This window comes from Platichthys flesus, chromosome 19 (assembly GCF_949316205.1).
Source record: "Platichthys flesus chromosome 19, fPlaFle2.1, whole genome shotgun sequence".
NCBI classification, from domain to species: domain Eukaryota; kingdom Metazoa; phylum Chordata; class Actinopteri; order Pleuronectiformes; family Pleuronectidae; genus Platichthys; species Platichthys flesus.
The window spans coordinates 2728639-2748491 of NC_084963.1; the positions used below are offsets into that span (position 1 = coordinate 2728639).

Sequence of the window (19853 nt, forward strand, 5' to 3'; positions counted from 1 at the left end):
ATCCACTCAGATCTGGTCAAATTAAATCATGCTATCAACTTCATCCTGATTTTCATGTTAAATCAAGAGATTTATTTATTCTCAGAAAAGCAAAACACAGCTACAAACATCCTCAGATGATCAGACACATTTCTTCTCATGTTTCACAATCGATTACAAAAAACAGTTCCTCAAAAAGAGAGGAGGAGCACATTTCTATCAAACACATCTGAAAGTGTTAGTGGCAAGGCACCGGCTTTTTGATGGTTCTTTTTGAGGTTCGTGGTTTGTCAATGATTTCCACAGAACCACATGACCTACGTGCTCCGTCCCCATACACATGTGAGAGTGACTCCCATCTGGACGAGGTTTACAAGCTACAGAGGAGAAAGAAAAATCACATGGGCCAGTTCCTCTATCTGACACAACTTTAAATGACCTGTCGCTCAACAGCCGTCAGTACTGATCAGAAAAATATACAGTGAAAGCTACAAACAGTGGAAGACTTCCCATTCCGTACAGGACATTCAGCACAAGGAGGCAGCACGTGCACGTTTCTAAACTCCTTTAGATGTTTGCTGCTGTGAAGGGGATAAAAGGAAAATGCCTCAGAGACATCTGAAACGTCCATTTGAAGTGTTTTAAAAGAGTCCAGAGGCTGGACACCTAACACTGAGATTAGTGACTGGTACAAATGATATGTTGCATTCTCTGTATAATTGTGCAGCTCATTTTCAGGCATAAAAGCAACATGATTCGATGTTATTGCTTCTCAAGTGTTAAAATTTGACAAACAAGTGCAGAGATTAGTCATTGAGTGGTTTTCCCATTTAGTATCCAAACAAAAAAACGACCTCCTCCCGTCTGGAATCCAGAGAGTGACTCGTCCATGACCATCAGGTCTGACCCAGCAGGGGGAAGGAGATGAAATAACCCAGACCAGTTCCGATCATGACGCCGATGAAGATCCACACGTTGTAGGTCATGACGCACAACATCAGCATGTAGCCGAGAGACACCTGCAGCATGTGGAGGACGGTCTGGATCCCGTGCAGCAGCCAGCTGAGGACGAGGAGAGAGGAGAACATGTGAGGGGAATAATAACTTGCATTTTTACACGTCAGGCACCCGAGGCTTGAGTGACTCAGTTTAAACAAACTGTGAAAAACTAGAATTACTACCTCACAGTTGTTTAATTTCACAAACCAGACAGGTTGCAGTTGATCCACGTCTCTACAAACGAGCGTAGTACATGTATTTTGGAAAATGAACTAAAGATATAGAGTGTATTTTGTGATAATTACTTCTATTAGGGACGTCATGTCTTTGTTTGTTTGTTTGTTGGTTGCCGTTGTTCTGCTGAATGAATTTTAACGGAACTTGGTGGAATGAAGGGACATTGAGAGTTTTCCCAGGAAATAATTCATGTCACATGTAGGTGTAGTGTGTAAAATGTTGTTCAGCCAATTCAAGCTGAATGGAAGGGGACGGTTCAGCCTGGTCAGAGGAGGCATGTGTTCGACTGAGTATCTTTGAATTCTTTGGTTGTGGCCAAGAATGTGTTCTGTGAGGCCCTGAGGGCAACTGAACCACATTTGTGACAAATTTAAAGAAAAGCCCTCAAGGCGTTCGATGCCCCTGGCACGAGAAACGACAGCTGCAGCAGATAGAACTGAGATTCAAATGAAACTACAGCAGAGATATGATGGAGCTACAATACCTCAAACTCCAAACTATTGTCTGCCACTCGCCAATAGAAGGTTTAAGGTTGATTATCTGACCTCCTGGGCTGCAATTACCACTTGATGAGGATCTGGTCCCTGAAGGTGTTCATAATAATTGTGCATCTCATAGTTCCCTGACCTGTTCCTGGTGTTGGGAGCTGGAGGAGGAGGCCTGATGGGGGTCACGGAGGATTCGGAGGAGCTTCTGCCCAGTGAGGAGCTGCAGTCGCTGTGGAGGGCCGCAGGGCCGAGGTACGGCTCTGCCAGCTTCGACTTATTTCCCAGCCACAGCCTCCAGACCTTCAGCACCTCGTAGAAGACGGTCAGGAGGAAGACGACGAACACCGACAACGCCATCCCTGCAGACACAAACACACAGAGTTCACCTTCAGGCATGTTCTTCACCGATCGGAAACATTTGCATTTTACCCAAACCCGAGGCCTCATGAATCTAAAGGCTGCTCCTCCACAAATAAGAACCGGTCTTCCAGGCCCTCATTAAGAATCCTTCAGACTAGATAATAAAGTCTGGTTTGTGTTTGACTCTCTGTGACTTACCCACAGGCCCGTTCACGTTCCAGAAGTCGAACAGCAGCGTCACGCTGTTCGACACCTCAAAAGTCATCTGTAGAAAAGACAGAGAGACGAGGAGTAAGAACCTAGAACCAGCCGAGGGGAGGGCTGGTCACCGGTTAAAGGCTGAAGCACGTTTCATGGGAAAGAGATAACTGATGCGGGACCAGGTGTTAACAGTGTTGACCTCCTTCCCACCGAGATCAGTTATCCAGACCTGGAGTCAACACTCTGTCATTAGTCCCTCGCTCTTTAATTTCCTGGAGTCAAGTCTCAGGAGGTCTTGTGTTACTGATCTGAGCGACCTTTACTTTTCTTTTTCAGCTTTTCTTACAGGACCTTCATCGACAGAGGAGAAAAGTGCTTCTCAAAGCAAAGGTTTTACTTTTCAGAATAAAATACAGATGCAGAGTAATCTCTGTCTTCATCTTCGCTGCCCCCTCAAAACCTCCTCTGTTCAACGGGTCATTTTTGGATTTCTTTAAAAACACAAAAAAATTAGTTTACTCCAAACAAGCGTCTATTCAGCTGATCTCATCCCACAATTACAACAAGATGGATTGTCCCACAAAAGCTCCCTCTGTTCTGCCTGGTGGCTGTAGATGTGTGACTGACAGAGGAATGTACTGTTTGTGCGTGTGTGTGTGTGTGTGTGTGTGTTTGTGTCACCACCTGTCCAGATATGAATGGTTCTCACCAGGTGCCCATTGGAGAAAGTCTAAATGGAGTCTGGACTGTTCATGTCAATCAACAAATATTTATCAGCGTTTCATTAATTATTTATCAGGCTAGGTTATTTAAATGTATTGCTTTGCCATTATTAATACTTCTGTATCATTTAAGTTGAATATCTTGTTAAATCTGAACAATTTATCCGTCATTTCAGAGACTAACTAGAAAGGCAGAAGGGCGCATTAACCAAAAAGTCCCCTTTCGTAAAAACACATGTATTATTAGTTAAATCTGAGAACCTGTCACAGCTCACAGTTTTAAAAGCAACACCATGAAACTTCTCTACCTCTGAAGCAGCAGCTTCTTGCCGGTTCACTTTCTGTCAAACAGAGAAACAACCTTCCTTGGCAGAGGTAATACAAGTTATGCAGCTCCAGCCCAAAATGCCACTGTATACGAGTGGTGATGTTGTTGGGTGGCGTGCGTGAGCGGATCCCTATAAGGTTTTATAGGTTTCAGATATTTTAATAATGTCTACGTGTCATTGGTCTTTCTTTCAGTGTGATCATAACAATGCCCTCACTATGGTAACTGCTGATCCGGGAGTGCAGTGGCATCCATCGGGGGAAAGAAGCTGTAATTAGATGATGCCAACGTTGTAAACAAAATAAAATGTTTTGTTTGATAGGCGACGTGGGAGGTAAAAGTGCGCACACCCAAAATATGTAGTACATTTTGGGTGGAGCAAGTTAATTTGGTAAAATTTGAAGCTGCAATGGGAGTTTTTTAATGATGGGTTTGGTTCACAGGTTCAATAATTACGAGCTTGAATTGTTAACGTTGAGGTTTGTCTGAAGTGCGTCTCGTGGTTCTTTACCTGATGTCACTGTGCTGCCAAATCCCAGGAATTAACCTGTGAGTGCCATGCTATTTTGGGAAATGATGAACGTCACCACAGCCGCATCAAAAAAATAAATTAGGGAACTGGTAATTGCAGAAGAGACCAAGACCTGCTGATCATCGTCAACTTCTATATCAAACCCAGTTGAAACTCAGGGGTCATTTGGTGCAGATCCAAATAATAACCTGTTAAATTTAAATGTGGTTTGAGAATTGTTGGGCCCTGGGGGAGAGTCTGGTGCAGACTAGTTTTTTGATCTTTTAATTTATAAATAAAGGAAATAGTTTGTCTAGGATAATACAATGTCTGCATGTATGAATAATAAAATAATACACTGTTTCCTACAGTTCAGTGAAAACTTTTGACAGAAAATGTATTTGTACATGTTATATGCATCTGGTGCAATACATCTCTATCTAATATGGTGATAAAGAGGCTGATCAGCCATTTGCAAACAAATGCCCTTTCCCACGAGCCCTTAACCAAAAGAATAGAAACTGAAATATCAATAATTTGCTGTGGAAAACATTTAGTATTGAATGTAAGGGCTGGAGAAATACACAATATAAACCTGTGAAATATAAACAACATAATTGACAAAATTGAGTTTTTACATCTTATGAGCCAAATTGTGCCAATTGTGGGTAGAAACTAACTTTTGTTTCTAAAGTTTGAAAGTAAGTTTTCAGGGATTTAGTTAAATATGTATTTATATCTGAAGGTATTTTAGAACTACTTGTTTACTTGACTGAATCTACACTTCATAATTTAACTCCACACACACACAACACAGACAAATCTTTAAACTGCAGTTAACACGTTAGATTACAAACAACAACACGACACTGAGGTAGAACTACAACAACCCACAACTTACAGACATCATGGTGGACTCGCTGGAGGACTCGAGGGGGGGTAACGTGTCTCTTCAGTTACCCATCTCAGGAGCTCTCTGCCCGGGCAGCAGCTGCAGGTTCACAGCCCCAATGGCCCCGGAGCAGCACCGACACACCGCGGAGAGAACAGACCGTACAGACACACACAGCGAGGGATGCCGGGTAATGGAGTTCTTCTTGGGGGCTGAGGTTTGAACCGAGGTTCAAATGGAGTTCTGTTCAAATAACCCGTAAAAAAAAACGGATGTGTCCGTCAACAGCGACAAACGTTTACACAACTGGTGTTTAGTTTGTGTTAGTTACACAAAGAGAAGGAGGAGGCGGCGGCCATGTTTCACTGAGCTACTGCGCATGCGTGAAGTAGATCCAGCCCCCCCCCCCGGCTGGGTTTGTTTACGGAAGCGAGGGAGGTCACGTGATCGACGGAGGAAGACGAAAGTGTTCGGAGCTTTGCGGCGGAAAAGACCGGATATGAATATATTTTACAAAATAAAATACTAATTCACAGTTATGTGTATTCTATATATCAGCGCGGTATGTTATTTGTCTCTCTTATTGCTATTTTATTCTCATTTCTGAATTGTTTTCCAATCAGGCACTGATTCTGCATTACTCTGTATATGATTTATATTTATATTTGAATAATATACAATATACTTTCTGTAGTTAATATTCTATTGTTTCATTAAATGTGCTCTGTTGTATTATATATTGTTTATACTGTAATCTTTTCAATTCTTCCATATGCACAGGACATGGATTGAAATGCTGTTTTTCTATGATCCTTGGTGTAAACATGTAGACAGAATATATAAGTACGCAACATATTAAATACTCAAAACAGAGTACACACAGTACAACATAGTATGCAGTCGTAAATCCTTTTTCATCGAATAGCGTCTTATCTTATTTAGGATGAAATATGAAGATCTAGGATTGAGGATTTAGGTTGATATATTGAATGAAAGATTAAATCCAATCTGAACACATAGACTTAATGTTTGAATATTTGGAATGACGGTTGAATATTTTGGATGAAACGTGTGACTATAGGGAAAGAAACAGCACTGGCGCCATCCAGTGTTGTTGATGTGTAATATTCAGTGTTTCACTTCCACTCCAATACATTTCAGACAAAAGGCAATGTTTCTCTACATCTCTGTGAGAATTTCAGTTAAAGAAAAACAACATTAGTTTGTGAATTGATTGACATTTGTTTTAGTTGTTGTTTATTTCTTCATTTATCTGTTAACTACTGTTTTTTACATTTTTCATTTTGGTTTAATTCCCAAAATGCTGAACACTGTGTTGTTTTTTTTGTTTATTTGTTTTGTTTGTTTCAATCTGAATCACACACCCTAGTCCTGGTGACACAATTAACAGGAAAAACCACTCGTGTGACTCGCATGAATGCAAACACACAAAGAGCACTGACACACAAGTGCCTGAACACACAGACACAGTAAAGCTGCTGATGTTTGTTAAATCACGGTGTGACGTCACTGTCAGTCACTGGGTGTGTGAGGTCTTCACTGGCTTGTTAAACATACCACAGTGACGTCCTCTAATGAGACTCTGTCCCTCCCCCTCTTGGTCTTTACTTTCCTCACTCACAGTATTTCCCTCAGTCTGCTCCTGCTTCAGCGTTCACAAGCTCGAGTCCCATTCAAGGTAGATGTGCTTTTATTAATGTTTCCTTTTCTATGCATGTTGTTATTTCCTTTTCTCCTACAGTCTGATTGGGTTTTACTCTTTTTGATGAACTCTTTCTCTGTGCCCTCACTTTGGATCTGGACACAATCACTTTGTTGTCTGCTGCCAGTTGGTCGGCGAAGCGTTTAGGCTCCAGTCTAAAGTTTATCTGATCTCTTTTCCTCTAGATCCAAGAGGTCTTCCACTCGTGAGGAGCACACGCGAGGCCAGCAAGTACAAAGATGTCTGTGCCACTGTCTGTGCTGATATGTCTGTCGACTGTCCACCTCTGCATGGGCGATCAGCTTGTGGAGGAAGTCATCACCACAAGTAAGAAGCGATGAGGAAAGAAGAAATGTGACTGTCACTGTGTGAACGTTACAAGGAGATTCAGTAAGAGAGCAGACTGAACTACTTTATCAAACTCTTTAAGAAAGTGTCTCATAACTGAAGCTACAAACATGGTGAAAATATGCAGTAAATATACTTAATGTGTCACTTTACTTGGATACAGTAAATGTTTTAATTCATGGTTTCTACAAAGAGTGTATAGCGAGGTATTACTTGCATAAATATAGGTAATGATGGGATTTGATGGGAGATGCAGGTTTTATAGATGGGATGTACAATACAACGTTATACAACAATGACAGCAGCGTATCTGTGTGAGAATAATGACTCACAATCTAGAAAACACCCAAACAAAACAAGTGCAACTCTGCCAATTCAACACTTGTAATAGAATGAAATCAAACACATGAACAGCAAGTTTGTACAAAACGTTTCAGAGGAACCGCAAATGAGTGAACCTCAAATTATAAAAAACACAACAACAAGGACGACAGCATTTATTTTTAGTTGATTTGTTGTGAACATTTGGTTTTCTCAGGGTGTTTCTCCTTATGACGTATAGGAATAAGTTGTGCGTTTGTGTTTACACAGTGACTTGTAGTCTGGTCGGGCACAGTGAGTCAGAGAGTTGAGCTCATGCTGAGCCTCACACAAAGTTGTCAGTGACTGAGTGCAGTTTGGTTTGGAGAGGAAACACAGTTCCATTCGGTTCCCATTCAAAAAATGGGAGCAAGGACAACATTTGGTGGCTTGTGTGGATTTATAAATGCTCAGTAATTAAAAATGTTCCTCAATTACAGAAACAAATTGCAGCTTTAATTCAAACATTTTGTTTTAGCAGATATATCCGATAACTTTTGGTGGCACTATATGAAAAGTTAGTAGGCTTTATTCCCCCTGCACCATGACTGCATGTATGAGGTTCTGTGGTTTCACATTATATTCCAATTAGCGCCGAGATATTTATCTGTGGGAAAAAAAGTTGTTCACTGACTCGCTTCCCATTTCCATAGAGCCACTAAACTGCAGTAAACACACACACAAAATAAAACCTACAGCAGTTTGAGTTGAGCTGGAACTATTATCGCTAACTACTGCTTTTATTTCCTAATGAAAGTCTCTTTTATTCCTTGGCCTGGTGAAGGAGGTCGGGGTTTGGCAGAGGGGGGACCCTGGTTTGGCAGCGTATGAAATAATCCAGAGGGCTTTGGAGTTCTTTCAGTTTCCAATCTTTTGACTGATGCTCTGGACAGAAGCAGCTCGTTTTCAGGATGAAGGAGCTGGAAGAGAAACTCGATATACAAAACACTTAAAAGCTGAGAGTGCAAAATGTATGGATGTGCTTTAATTTGCACATTTTTGTTGCTGTGCATGAATGTGTGCATTTCACTATTGTGATAATATTGTGTGGAGAGAACACACTTGATGAGCCTTTAATGTGTGTGTGTGTTTCTTCACAGAGAAAGTGCCTCTCCTGGGTGGCTGGTTCGAGAGGAGTCCAGAATCAGCCGAGGTTCAGAAGGCAACTGAACAGGCTGTGAATATGTTCAACGCCCGATCCAAGAGCAAGCGTGTGTTCAAGCTGGATTCCATCACTGCTGCTCAGACTCAGGTTAGATCCCAGTTCAGAAGTTTAGATCCCAGTTCAGAGGCAGAGGAACTCACTTTGAATAACTGCTCTGTCCTCTTGTGGTGTCCTCAGGTGACCAACACGATCAACTACAGGATCGACGCCGTCTTGAGGAAAACCAAATGTCTCAAGTCCGAAAATCCCGACTTGGAGAATTGCAATTTCGATAAAAAGGTATTTTCTCTTCTGTGGATATTAAACTCAAGCAAAATTAAAATGTCTATAATCAGCGGTTTTCAAGAATACACACACAGATGGAAAACATGTCAGCTCCCCTAACATCAAGCCAACTCCTCACTGCCCCCTGGTGGTTTCTGTCATTTTAGGTAGTTCCTATCACACTGATGAATGATCACAGGATCAATTCCCAAGTAAGTTCAGTTATGATTTATGACCTCAACACCGTGGCTCCGATCCACGATCACTACTGGGCAGACTTGGGCTCCTGATGTTATATGTACAAGATGGCGGCACCTATATCCAGGATATTATGGCTTCATACTGGGAGGTGGTGGGGACGTGTCGTCCAGCTTTATGTTTTCTGTCTCATGACCGATTGTAAGTTGGAGTTCAGAGATGTCTCCCATTTTCTAAATCCCAGTTATTGCCGTTTCCTCCCCCGCAGCATGTGAAGTGCGTCTTCGATGTGACCTTCAACCCACGCAACAACAAACACGAGCTGCAGAATCACAAGTGCAAGAAAGTCATCCTGGACAAAGTGGAACTTTTGGATTGACGGAACACTTTCACACTGAAGTTTAGCTCCAGAGCTTTGACCTCTGAACTCAATAGAGTGCTGATGAGTTAAGAGCTGGATGTGTGGGTTCGTCCATTTTTAATAAAGTTTGTTTTGAAAAGATGACAAAGCTTTTGTGTTGTCTTTTTTTATTTACCATAAGCAGAGATTGGTGGTTTGAGGTTTGTTGTCATGTCATTTATTTTGTGTTGTTTTATACTTTTTTCTAGCTAGTTGTATGTTCTGTTTGTGTACTCGTAAGAGAAAAGATGAGATCCAGATCAAGAACCCATGAATTTTCACATCAATATATATTTAAACTGAAGGAATTTTATTTAGCCTTATCAACAGCAGTGTTGTGAGAGTCCTCTTCGTTTTCTTTCAAAAGGCTGAAAAGAACAATAAAAAGACAGAAAAGAATCATCACACAAATCTCAAGAATCCATCCATTGCCATGAATGTTTAAAACACATGAATCTGAAAATCGTGTGTGGAATGTATGAGATTTTAATACATATCAGTGACTTTATCTTTATTGATTTCTACACTTACTGCATCCGAAAAATCTGATGATCCTGTTGATGTCGATATCAGACATATCCTCCCTCTGTCCGATTGGCACAGAGGAGTCTGGGATGGGAGTGATGGTCTCTGCTCCAAATGTCCCTGCAAAAGCACTCCTGGACAAACATTTAATAAAATAAAAACATATATTAATGGAAACTATGCAAATGTAATCGACTTGAAGGGGATGTTACCTTCCATAGTGCATAACAGAAGAATAGTCATATGGTGTGTTCAGGTTGTTGGTGTCCATTTTGTTGAAGTTGAATGTATTTCCTGTTGAATCAAAAATATACATCATATAGTGGATTATATTTGTGTTGCCATTCCATATGATACATTAACAGTGACTGAATATGAAGATTTAAATCTCAGAGGCTGTGACCCGACCTGCTGCGATGTTTCCCCAGTTGATCCTGACGTACTGGTCCCTGTCTCTCCGTGTGTGTTCATGGTGGAAGCCCAGTGCGTGGAGGAGCTCGTGCTGAATGATCCCACGCTCCAGACAACCGTGCACAGACAGAGAAACCACCTGCCGGCCGCCCTCTTTGCCGATGGTGGACCAGCATCTGTGCAGGGCAGCGAGAGACAGAATGACCTTTGACCCTGACAGACGACGGTCACATTACACTGGACAAACACCTCCGCTCTGCTCTTACCCCCTTTCACTCTCGATGCTCAGGAAGTCCGACTGACCACGATGAGGAACAAAACGAACACAGGTTGCCTGCTGGAACCTTTCCATGGCTTTCAATATCGAGGCCCTTTCACTGTCGACTGCAATGAAAACAAGATTAATGTCGGTTTATTGACATCAGATTAAATGAGAAACTGTTGAGGGGTCGAAGCATTTAGCTGTGCACCTGCTGAATATTCCCAAATCAGGCAAAACTTACCTTTTATACAGAAATAATACCATATCATGATATAAATACACTAAGATTGTGTTTTGAATGCATTGGTTCACCAATTCAAGTCATTTCCTGACTTCATCGATTTCAATGTATGTGAGCTTCAAGTCTTTTGTCCCACAGGATGCAGAGATACCATTAGAACTGTAAGATGTAATAATGCACGACAAGTTATCTGACTTCTTTGTCATCATATGATATCTAATGATGAAGAATCGATTATCTTTGGATCAACTTAAGCTTTAGATTGTCACGCTAGCCTTTTGATTTTCGGAGATATCTTGGAAAATGTGATTTTCTGACTTTATTTCTGTTCACCTTGATTTTGACCTTAAAGTCCATCGATGGGTTGTTGAGTTATTTTGTTCACGATCACACAGACCAGATGATCAACACAAATGAAATGTTCTCTCACAGTAAAAATCGCTGATGGTGTACGGAACCTCAACCAAACCCCTCCTGGATTTTGTCCACTTGCAGTTTCCGCTCCAGCAATTCATGGCATTTCTTTTCCTGGAGAGAGCAACGTCACCTTCCACCAGCACCTGGTCGACGCCTGGAGATGGGAACAGATCCACACTGGTTCCACACTGGTTCCACACTGGCTCCACACTGGTTCATAATGTGTAGGATGTAAACAGGTGATAGCACGTTTCACAGAATAAAACAAACTGACCTTTATTTGCCTCCAGAATTCTTGAAGTTATGTCCAAGCGATGAGATCCATTTGTTTTCACACCTATAATCAGATTTGTTTACTTATTTAAAGAAAACACATTTATTTAAATATGCTAAATACTTAAAATGAGAACAGTCGATTACCTTCTTCTTGAGGTTGCACCTACAGAGACACAAAGTTTAAAGTATTAAAGATATGTGGTTTTTGTACAACTTGTTAATGTTCTTCTTTTGACTTCTATTGGCAACTATCAAGAATCACTTAAAAAAGTCACTGATAAATAAATAAAATCCAAGACTTGAGATAGAACGTATGTGTTGGAGCAAAATGTTTCTTACCAGGGAGTCGTTTTGGGCTGAAAGCCCGAGCAGCACGGCCAAGACGGCAGAGAAGAGGTTCATCTTCATCTTCATCTTCCTCACCATGTGGACTGAGGAACCGGGGAACACCGAGGTTTCAGTCTTGGTTTTATACAACAAAAGAGGGAGGAACCGCTGTTGTATAAACAGATTTACTGCAAAGAAAATACGTCGACCCTTAGACAAAGGTTTAAATGGAAGGATCAACTCTGGAGGAAACACCCTGAACCTCCTTCAGGAAACTAATGAAGCTGGTTTGATTCAACATTAATAACTCCCTATATTTAAAATGGTTTCATACTCACATATAATACATTTATACATACACATAAAGTTGTATTTCATATATTTTAATGGGTAGAAACAGGTAAAGATAATGATTATTATTAAATTAAGTCATTAGACTGGTAATTACGAACTAAAGCTCTGGGAAAACACACAAACCAAACATGTAAACAACACAAACAACTACGGTCCACACCCAAAGGTTTCAAATGTCTGTTACTGGAAAATATAGCCACACAGGTACAATACCCAAGTCAAGTCTTCAACAGTGAGGCCCTGACAATGAAGAGCATGATGCACCAGTTTGTGTGGAAACCTCAGTCCTCATAAAACAACGTGTTATTCTTCATCACTTTCATGGAAAATGAGAGTGGGTGCAGGGAGACTTGAGGCCGTGCGGTGGCCGACCAGTGTTTACACAGTCGGAACATCTCACTCTGCACTACACCATTATTTAACTATTAGGACGACTGTGTTTTCCACTTAGGATCCTGTTTCACACACAGACACACACACACAGAGCTTTATTGATGCCACTTGAATCCCTTTACGAGAGTTTTCCCTCTTTTATTTCAGCTTCAAGGTTTTGAAGATTGTTTTATTCCACTTGTTTAATAGATGAACACAATGCACACCGGTTAGACTCAGCACTGGAACCACTTTACCCTTTATTGTCACAAGCATTCAGCAGGAAAACAGGAAATAACATGTGTGGGTGAATTATGACATAAATAATAAATATGTCTCATAAAATGTCCAGTTTTTACTTATTATCTTATTCCCCAAAGGACTAAGTGGCCATATAGCTGCTCGTTATTTTCAAAATCAAATTCTACTTGAGTCGTTATCGATATTAACGTTATTCAGCAATTTAAACTTCATTAATGTTTGTAAATTAATTAATTGACTGAGACTGTTCACTCTCCACAGACAGACAAACACCAAACAGAAATCGTCATGCTGGTCCCACAACTTATATTTATTCTTGAAATCACAAAGTTTATTTACAAGTATTTACAAAAGATTCTAACACCTTTTTTAAAAACAATCATATATTTTTTTCTTTCCCAAATTATTCAGAATCTCATTCAGACTCGAAACTTTCACCGTTCTGGTTTAAATATGGAATTTAAAAAGACCTCCTTAAAAAAACGTCTCTGGGTTGATTGATGGGTCGTGGACTCGTCTGTCAGCGTCTCCGATCGTCAGCTGTCAGACGCTCGTCTCAATATGAGGCGACATCTTGCTGTTCATCGTATGGGACAAGAGTCTCTGCTGCTTTTTGAACCTGACACACACACAAACAAAAGAACACACACACATACACACACTGTGAGTTAAAAAGCAAAATGTTGGCTCCATCATCTGGCCTGGAAATGCCACTGCAATGACTTTCTCTTCCAACACTTATGAATATGCAAATCTGTTAGAAGCTCTATCAGCCACCGTAGGTATATGGAGAGGAATGAAGTCGTGCACAAAGAAAGAGAGTGAAGAGCACGTTGAGTTTGAACTTGTCTTCATGAGGGGATGTGGTCTCACTCACTTGTTGCGGACCCTCTGTATCTCCCTGTTCTCCTCCTCTCTGAGCTCCACCAGAACCTGCTGCAGGATCGGAAGCTCCAGGTTCAGATACTGGGCGACCTGACGCAGAGACACAAACAGAATCAGGGTGAGGAGGGAGATGTTAAGATTATGGAACAGAAACGCTTTTCTGTGATGTTCTAAAAAGCTTCTAGATTCTCTAGAGGTGAGACGGATATAAAGCAAGTCTCCTTTTTCAACTATGGGAAGAAGAAACACATATTTATCATATTTATCTGAAATCTAATCATATTAATTGCTACTTAACACGTTCATGTAATTGTGGTACATCGGGAATCGAACTCACATCGTTGCTGACTTCCTGTTCGTCCACATCCATCATGAAGATCTTCATGATGTCATCGGAGGGCCCCTGCAGTATGCGCTCCCACAGGGGCTGGTCCCTGTTACTGAGCTTCCTCTTCTCTGGACAAAACACACACACAGACACAAACACACACACACACACACACACACACACACACACACACACACACACACACAGTGACGTCAGAGGAGGATTCTGGTTCCTGTGTCGGTCAGGTGTAAGAGGCAGACTGTACCTCCACTCTGGTGAACGCAGTACAGAGCAAACTCCTGAGGGTCGTTCTCTATCTGTGGGACGAAGACACAGGGTCGCACGTTACACACAGCACACGGTTCGATTCCGAAAGTCGTCCTCAATCAGTTAAATCTGGATCCACTGCAAAACAAAGCTGTGACCCTCACCGTTGCATCCATTTTACCGATGGGTAACTTGATTAAAAGTGATTCCATTCACCTTGAACTTGTTCAGCAGCTGCTCGATGACCTGGTCTGTGGTCATCGCGCTGGAAATGCGAACTTTAGTTGGTGTCCCGAAGGATGGAGTGAAGATGGCGGTCTGGAGAAAAAGAGAGCAGTGATTGGAGGGTTCACCTGGATCATCAGGAGAAGGAGGGAGGATGAAGGAAGTAGAGAACACAAAGGGAGAACCTCCACCTTATAGTTGTAGAAGTGTCCGTTGATGGAGAAGCGGTGCTGCCTCTCCTTCTCTCTCTGGGCGGCCGACTTCCCTCTGCCCCGCCTCCTCTTGACCAGCGAGGCGTCGCTCATGCAGCGGAACAGGTTGGACTCCGCCTCCAGCTCCGGGTTCTTCTGCCTCACGGGACGCAGGGTGGTGGTCTCGAAAACCACGGGGGGGCCTTCGGGGGGGCCACAGAAACACACGGATGCAAACGTCTCACCTTTATCCAAATAAGATAATCTATGCACTGTGCTTTAATGTCATGCAAAAGTGGGAAGAAGACATTAGGGGCACATTTCCCAGGAGGAAAATAAGAGCAACCTGGTTTAGGGCTGTTACTGACTGTCTCCTGTCCCGTCTCTGACATCTCGTCGATCTGGTGCAGGTCCACATATTCCCCCCAGCGCGTCATCCCCCTGCAGACAGAGAACAGGCCCAATGGAATCAAAGGTGAGGATTACTTTGCACGCAACTGCACACAGAAACAATAATATACTTCATTCCCTTCATAGAGTAGATATACTGTATACCGTCTGTAGTCGGGACTGAAGGAACATAGTACAAGATTAAAAGTAAAGTTGTAAAGTTGAGTATAAAAGTATAGTTTGAGGGAAACAGGGTGTGACTGAAGGACGGATTCACTCAAAACCAAACAGATTCAGACTCATGAAGTTTTTCTTGCTAAGTTCAGACTTGTCTCTCAGAAACTTTCCTCTCCAGAACTGAACAACCCTCTCGTGGCCACACAGAACTGCGTGAGTACAGATTCATGATTTACTGAGTGTAAAATTAAGATCCAAACTTCTTCACACACTGAGGAAACTTATTAGTGACAATATTCAGAAAGCTGACCTCTTGTCTTCGAGTGGGCTGACAGGGCTGATGGGGCTGACGGGGTCCGGTGGCATCAGAGGTGCGAAGGGAAGCATCTGCTTGTCGTCCTGTATCTTCAGCCTGATGGGTCTGCGCACCCCCCAGCAGATATTCAGGAAGCCCTCCACCACCACCTCTCCATCAGGCCCCTGTGAAGCAAACCATTGAATACACACCTGTATGCATCTGTGGTCATGCAACACTAACACATGCACAACGTTGTTATCGGCTTTAGAGCCTCACCTGAGAGTAGCTGAGGTGCAGCTGAGTTTGGTCCTTCAGGAAACAGTTGTAGGTTCTCAGCAGGGAGAGGAACTCTGCTCTGAAATCCACACAACAGACAAAACAACTCAACACAAACCTGTGACATTTATATATTCATCGCCCAGTAGGAATCATATATATATATACGTCTGCAGAATTTCCTCTGAACTTATTTATCCGTTAAGTTTATTTTCCAGGGACAAAATTACTATTCATCATTATAAAGATGAGTTGACCCACCTGGACAGTGTCCGGCTCTCTCCTGCCTGGACCAATGGGAGCAGACTCATCTCCGCTTGTGTCGACTGTGCTGCAGAGGGAACAACAACATTCAATCTTTAAATTAATAGATATGATCTTGAGCTTAGAGCCAGGAAACAAACAATAAGGTAGACGATTGTGTTGTTGTTGTACCTAAATGAATGCATTTCTATATCAAACTGCACTGAAATCCAACCACACTGCACGTGTGTACAACCAGCATGTTGTCTGTTCTCCTCATATTAAACAATACAGAGTCCTACCTTCTGTCACATGGCAGATCAGAGCTCTCCTCCCTGATTCTGTCTCTTTGTCTGAGGCTCTTTCTTCCGTCTGGGTTTTAAATATCTCTTTCCAGTCTCCCTCTCTCCCTCTCTCTCTCTCTCTGTGAAGTTTTGTGTGTTATATTTATCCCTCGCTCTCCCTCGCTCCAGCCATGCCTCTACTCTTTCTCTCTCTCTCTCTCTCTCTCTCTCTCTCTCTCTCTCTCTCTCTCTCTCTCTCTCTCTTTCTTTTCTTGTGCTCGCCTCCCAGAGATTTAATAACAGCTCTCCACCCAGTAACCAGTGATGACAGGAGCCCAACCATTTGTTTATTCTCCAGTCAGAGACACTGAAGCTCGTAAAAAGAAAAGAGAGATTGGAGGAATTTCCACGTGGCTACTCTCCCTTTTTTTTAAAACCTCCCCCTTTCTTTCTTTCTTTCTTTCTTTCTTTCTTTATATCTTTTTCCTCCTTCTTCTTCTTCCTACACACGACAGAACAGTTTTGAGAAGAGCAGCCTGTCCTCTGCTCGTTTCTCTTTCTCATTCTTTCCATCTCTGTCTCAGCCTGTTTGCTGGTGAGAAGTATCTCAGGTATTCAGCAGCTGTCTCCCCTGCAGCCCCACCGCTCCCTGCTCTGATGGACAGCTCACAAACCAACCTCCAGAAACAAGAACATTTAAAGGTGCAATGCAGAACTCTGCATGTTTCTTAGAGAACAGAGGGGAATTCCACGTTATGTGTCAAAAACTGCACTGATCACTTTCATAAAGCAGATGTTAAATCCATATTTCCACTCATCCATCCAGCCACCATCTTTATCTCTTATCCCTTAAAGGTAGTTAGGGGGCTGGAGCAAATCCCTGCTGATAGTGAGAGGAGGAGTTCACCCTGGACCAGGATTTGAACCAAGAACTTTCACCACAGTTTGCCACCCTTGTTTTTACACATGATATATAATATACTGCATGAGAAATGACTAAAACCATTATAAATATTTAATGTTATCTCACAGGAAATTATTTTCAGATGTGATATTACAAAATCCTTAAAAATCAGACCTTATGTATTGAATTTCATATTTTAAATATGAAACGGTGTGTTGCTGTCGTGAAATAAAGTTTAATAAAGGTTTGAAAAGCCTCGTTGTTGCAGAATAAATACAGATTAAGTTCTGGTGCATGTTTTCCTCTTTTGTGTTTAACCTGACTTCCCTGTGACGGTCAGGCCTCAACATGTAGGTTTCACGAACGGCTAAATCAAACACACCAGACCTGAGAGAGTGTCATCATGATTTATAAATCACAGGAGAAAAAGGAGAACTATTGAAAAATGGCCAATAACCTGTGAGCGTTTATAAACCTGGCGTGCTTTCAGCCGGTTAAAGGAAGACAACTGCTCCAAACCAGAGATTGTAAATATAGATGAACAACGTGAGGTCTGATTCAAAAGAAATCCGAAAACTGAAAACACCACACCACGTCTAGAAGGATTTCTATCATGTCTCTTGGGCGTTTCCTCCTTTATCCAATGAGCCATTCACACATTGATGAATTGAATCGGCTTCTCTGGTGTCAGAGGTGAATAAGAACTCATGAACGTCCCTGAGGTTCAACCAGAAAACTGATTTCTCTTTAGGATCGGTTTTCATTGAACAAAACCTTTTGAAAGAAGAGTAAGAAGTGAGGATAAAACTGTAATTGATTGTTAGTTATCAGACCATTTCACATAACGAGAATTACAATGATCCAATTCACAGGACCAGAGGGTGTAATGTACACAAACAGGGATATGGAAGCTTTATTGTCGCCAAAGTACACAATGACACACCCAGTTTCTTTCTCTGTTGCCGTCACTCCCCCTTCTCTCTCCCTCTCTCTCTCTCTCTCTCGCTCTCTCTCTTTCTCGCTCTCGCTCTCCCTTTACTTCCCTTCTTTCCTAACTGTCACACAACATGTCACACTTGCTCCCTGTCACTCACATGCACAGATTTGACCTGATTATATAAAAATTGTCCCTCGGCTCCCCGTGTGTTTGTGAGCTCTGTTTACATTTTTAATCAAACTGTATTTGCGGATGTTGTAAATGTCTCCAGCCAATTGAAGTTTTAATTTTAAACGTTTTTGCACCAATCGTTGAAAAGTTATTAAAACGTTATTCAAGCCAACAAAGAAACTTTGCTTTATTACAACTGGTTGTATGACCTCTGGATTTGAACATTTTTGACAAGTTGACAATAATACTTCAAAATGAAAGAATAATACAAAGAAAGTAATCTGACAGTGAATCTAGTGAATCTATACAAAGCAATTAGACATCTCTTGGTGCAGTGTTTTCGTGAAACCATGAATAATAATTTTATCGGTTTAAAACCTACGTCTCTGGTTCTACTTCCAGTTTCAGTTCAGTAACACCACTTTCCCACTGAAGGACTACAAATGAAATGATCGGTCCTACCTGTCCAGCCTGTCTTTCAATCCTCTGATGAACAAAGTTGCTTTACTCCATGGTTAAGTTCTAGTACCTTGTGTGTGCATGTGTGAGTTTTTTTGTATGTGTGTGTGTGTGTGTCTGGTCCAGAGTACAGTGTGTGTGTGTGTGTGTCTGTGTGTATGTGAGGAGGTGAACTTGCAGCAGCTGGTTAATTATTCCAGGACACGTTGAGACATCGTGGAGAGGGAGGAGCTGAGTGACACCAGATATGACTCGGCTGCTTTGTCTGTGTGTTGTATATGTGTGTTTGTGTGTGTGTGTGTGTGTGTATGTGCAAAAGAAAATATGAGAACGAGGAGGGGATATGAAATTAAATCTCCCACCCTTTTGCAGCTCGTGTGAAGCCGGACACCTGGAGTGCAGATAGTGTTCATCATGGAGAACACACAACATGCAGCAGGTTTATATGATAGAATAAAGAGAATGTAATAATCCAGGGAAGCCGCCTGAAGACAGAATTCTACAAGTCACTGGCTTCAAGTTTCACACACACCTTGGTCTCATATTGTCACACACTTCATTGTGACTCATGTGGATGCACAGTCAATAAATCCACACCTGACTCCCTCGTGCACGAGGAACAAATAACCACCTGGATAGATCTCGATACCAAAGAGAGTCTGTGATGTTTTACATTATTTCCCTTCACACCTCTCTGAAAGAAAGGGACGGTCAATCCTCCACAGCTGTTTCATGCATGAAGTCCCACAGGGCTCGTTACTCGGGCCTTTATTTCTTTGCTTGTTTGCATATTATTCTCTTCGTCAAACATTTCAGAAACCTTGCATCAGCTTTCATTTCTATGCAGATGACTCTCGGCTCTGCACCTCTGTCGATCCCAGTCACATCACGGAACCGAGCGAACTACAGGTCTGTGGCCCAGATGTTGAAAACTGAATCCTGCAGAATTTCCCTCTCTGTAGTCGGGCCCCTTGACACCGGAACAGCTCATTTTATTTTAATTTTCTATACATTTAAATTTGAGGATCATACAACCACCAGTGTTGTACAATTATTTTTACATTTAACATTCATAGGGAACAGAAATGTGCTGGTGTTTGTCACATGCCAGTGATTATTTAATCTTTTGTCTTTATTTCCCTATAGGGACAATTCATCTGGCATCAGTTTCATGAAAGAGGAACTTACGCATTGAGA

General features: G+C 41.8%; 4 protein-coding genes across 6 annotated transcripts; 1 reads left to right on the forward strand and 3 right to left on the reverse strand.

Moving 5' to 3' along the window:
* Positions 1–45: 45 nt before the first annotated feature.
* slc31a2 (solute carrier family 31 member 2) lies at positions 46–5071 on the reverse strand. The gene is made up of 4 exons (XM_062412623.1): positions 4727–5071; positions 2262–2328; positions 1843–2062; positions 46–1041 (listed from the first exon to the last, which is right to left on the reverse strand). The coding sequence occupies exons 1-4, from the start codon at positions 4733–4735 to the stop codon at positions 876–878; spliced, it is 462 nt and encodes a 153-aa protein (XP_062268607.1). The 5' UTR covers positions 4736–5071; the 3' UTR covers positions 46–875.
* Positions 5072–6302: 1231 nt separating this feature from the next.
* Positions 6303–9260, forward strand: si:busm1-57f23.1 (uncharacterized protein LOC368621 homolog). 2 transcript variants are annotated; one of them, XM_062413007.1, is made up of 6 exons: positions 6303–6416; positions 6626–6767; positions 8249–8400; positions 8491–8592; positions 8745–8789; positions 9044–9260. In XM_062413007.1, the coding sequence occupies exons 2-6, from the start codon at positions 6680–6682 to the stop codon at positions 9152–9154; spliced, it is 498 nt and encodes a 165-aa protein (XP_062268991.1). In that variant the 5' UTR covers positions 6303–6416; positions 6626–6679; the 3' UTR covers positions 9155–9260. The 2 variants fall into 2 exon arrangements, with proteins under 2 accessions (XP_062268991.1, XP_062268992.1); XM_062413008.1 differs by lacking the exon at positions 8745–8789 and having other exon boundaries at positions 9044–9257.
* A 426-nt stretch (positions 9261–9686) lies between these two features.
* On the reverse strand, positions 9687–11715 carry LOC133975324 (hatching enzyme 1.2-like). The gene is made up of 8 exons (XM_062413257.1): positions 11647–11715; positions 11452–11470; positions 11306–11368; positions 11045–11185; positions 10378–10495; positions 10109–10287; positions 9913–9994; positions 9687–9834 (listed from the first exon to the last, which is right to left on the reverse strand). The coding sequence occupies exons 1-8, from the start codon at positions 11713–11715 to the stop codon at positions 9687–9689; spliced, it is 819 nt and encodes a 272-aa protein (XP_062269241.1).
* Positions 11716–12910: 1195 nt separating this feature from the next.
* Positions 12911–18822, reverse strand: rassf6 (Ras association domain family member 6). 2 transcript variants are annotated; one of them, XM_062413133.1, is made up of 11 exons: positions 18660–18822; positions 15920–15989; positions 15659–15737; positions 15395–15564; positions 14864–14958; positions 14518–14720; positions 14318–14419; positions 14100–14151; positions 13844–13962; positions 13499–13596; positions 12911–13240 (listed from the first exon to the last, which is right to left on the reverse strand). In XM_062413133.1, the coding sequence occupies exons 2-11, from the start codon at positions 15967–15969 to the stop codon at positions 13165–13167; spliced, it is 1044 nt and encodes a 347-aa protein (XP_062269117.1). In that variant the 5' UTR covers positions 15970–15989; positions 18660–18822; the 3' UTR covers positions 12911–13164. The 2 variants fall into 2 exon arrangements, with proteins under 2 accessions (XP_062269117.1, XP_062269118.1); XM_062413134.1 differs by lacking the exon at positions 18660–18822 and adding an exon at positions 16204–16351.
* Between the last annotated feature and the right edge of the window lie 1031 nt (positions 18823–19853).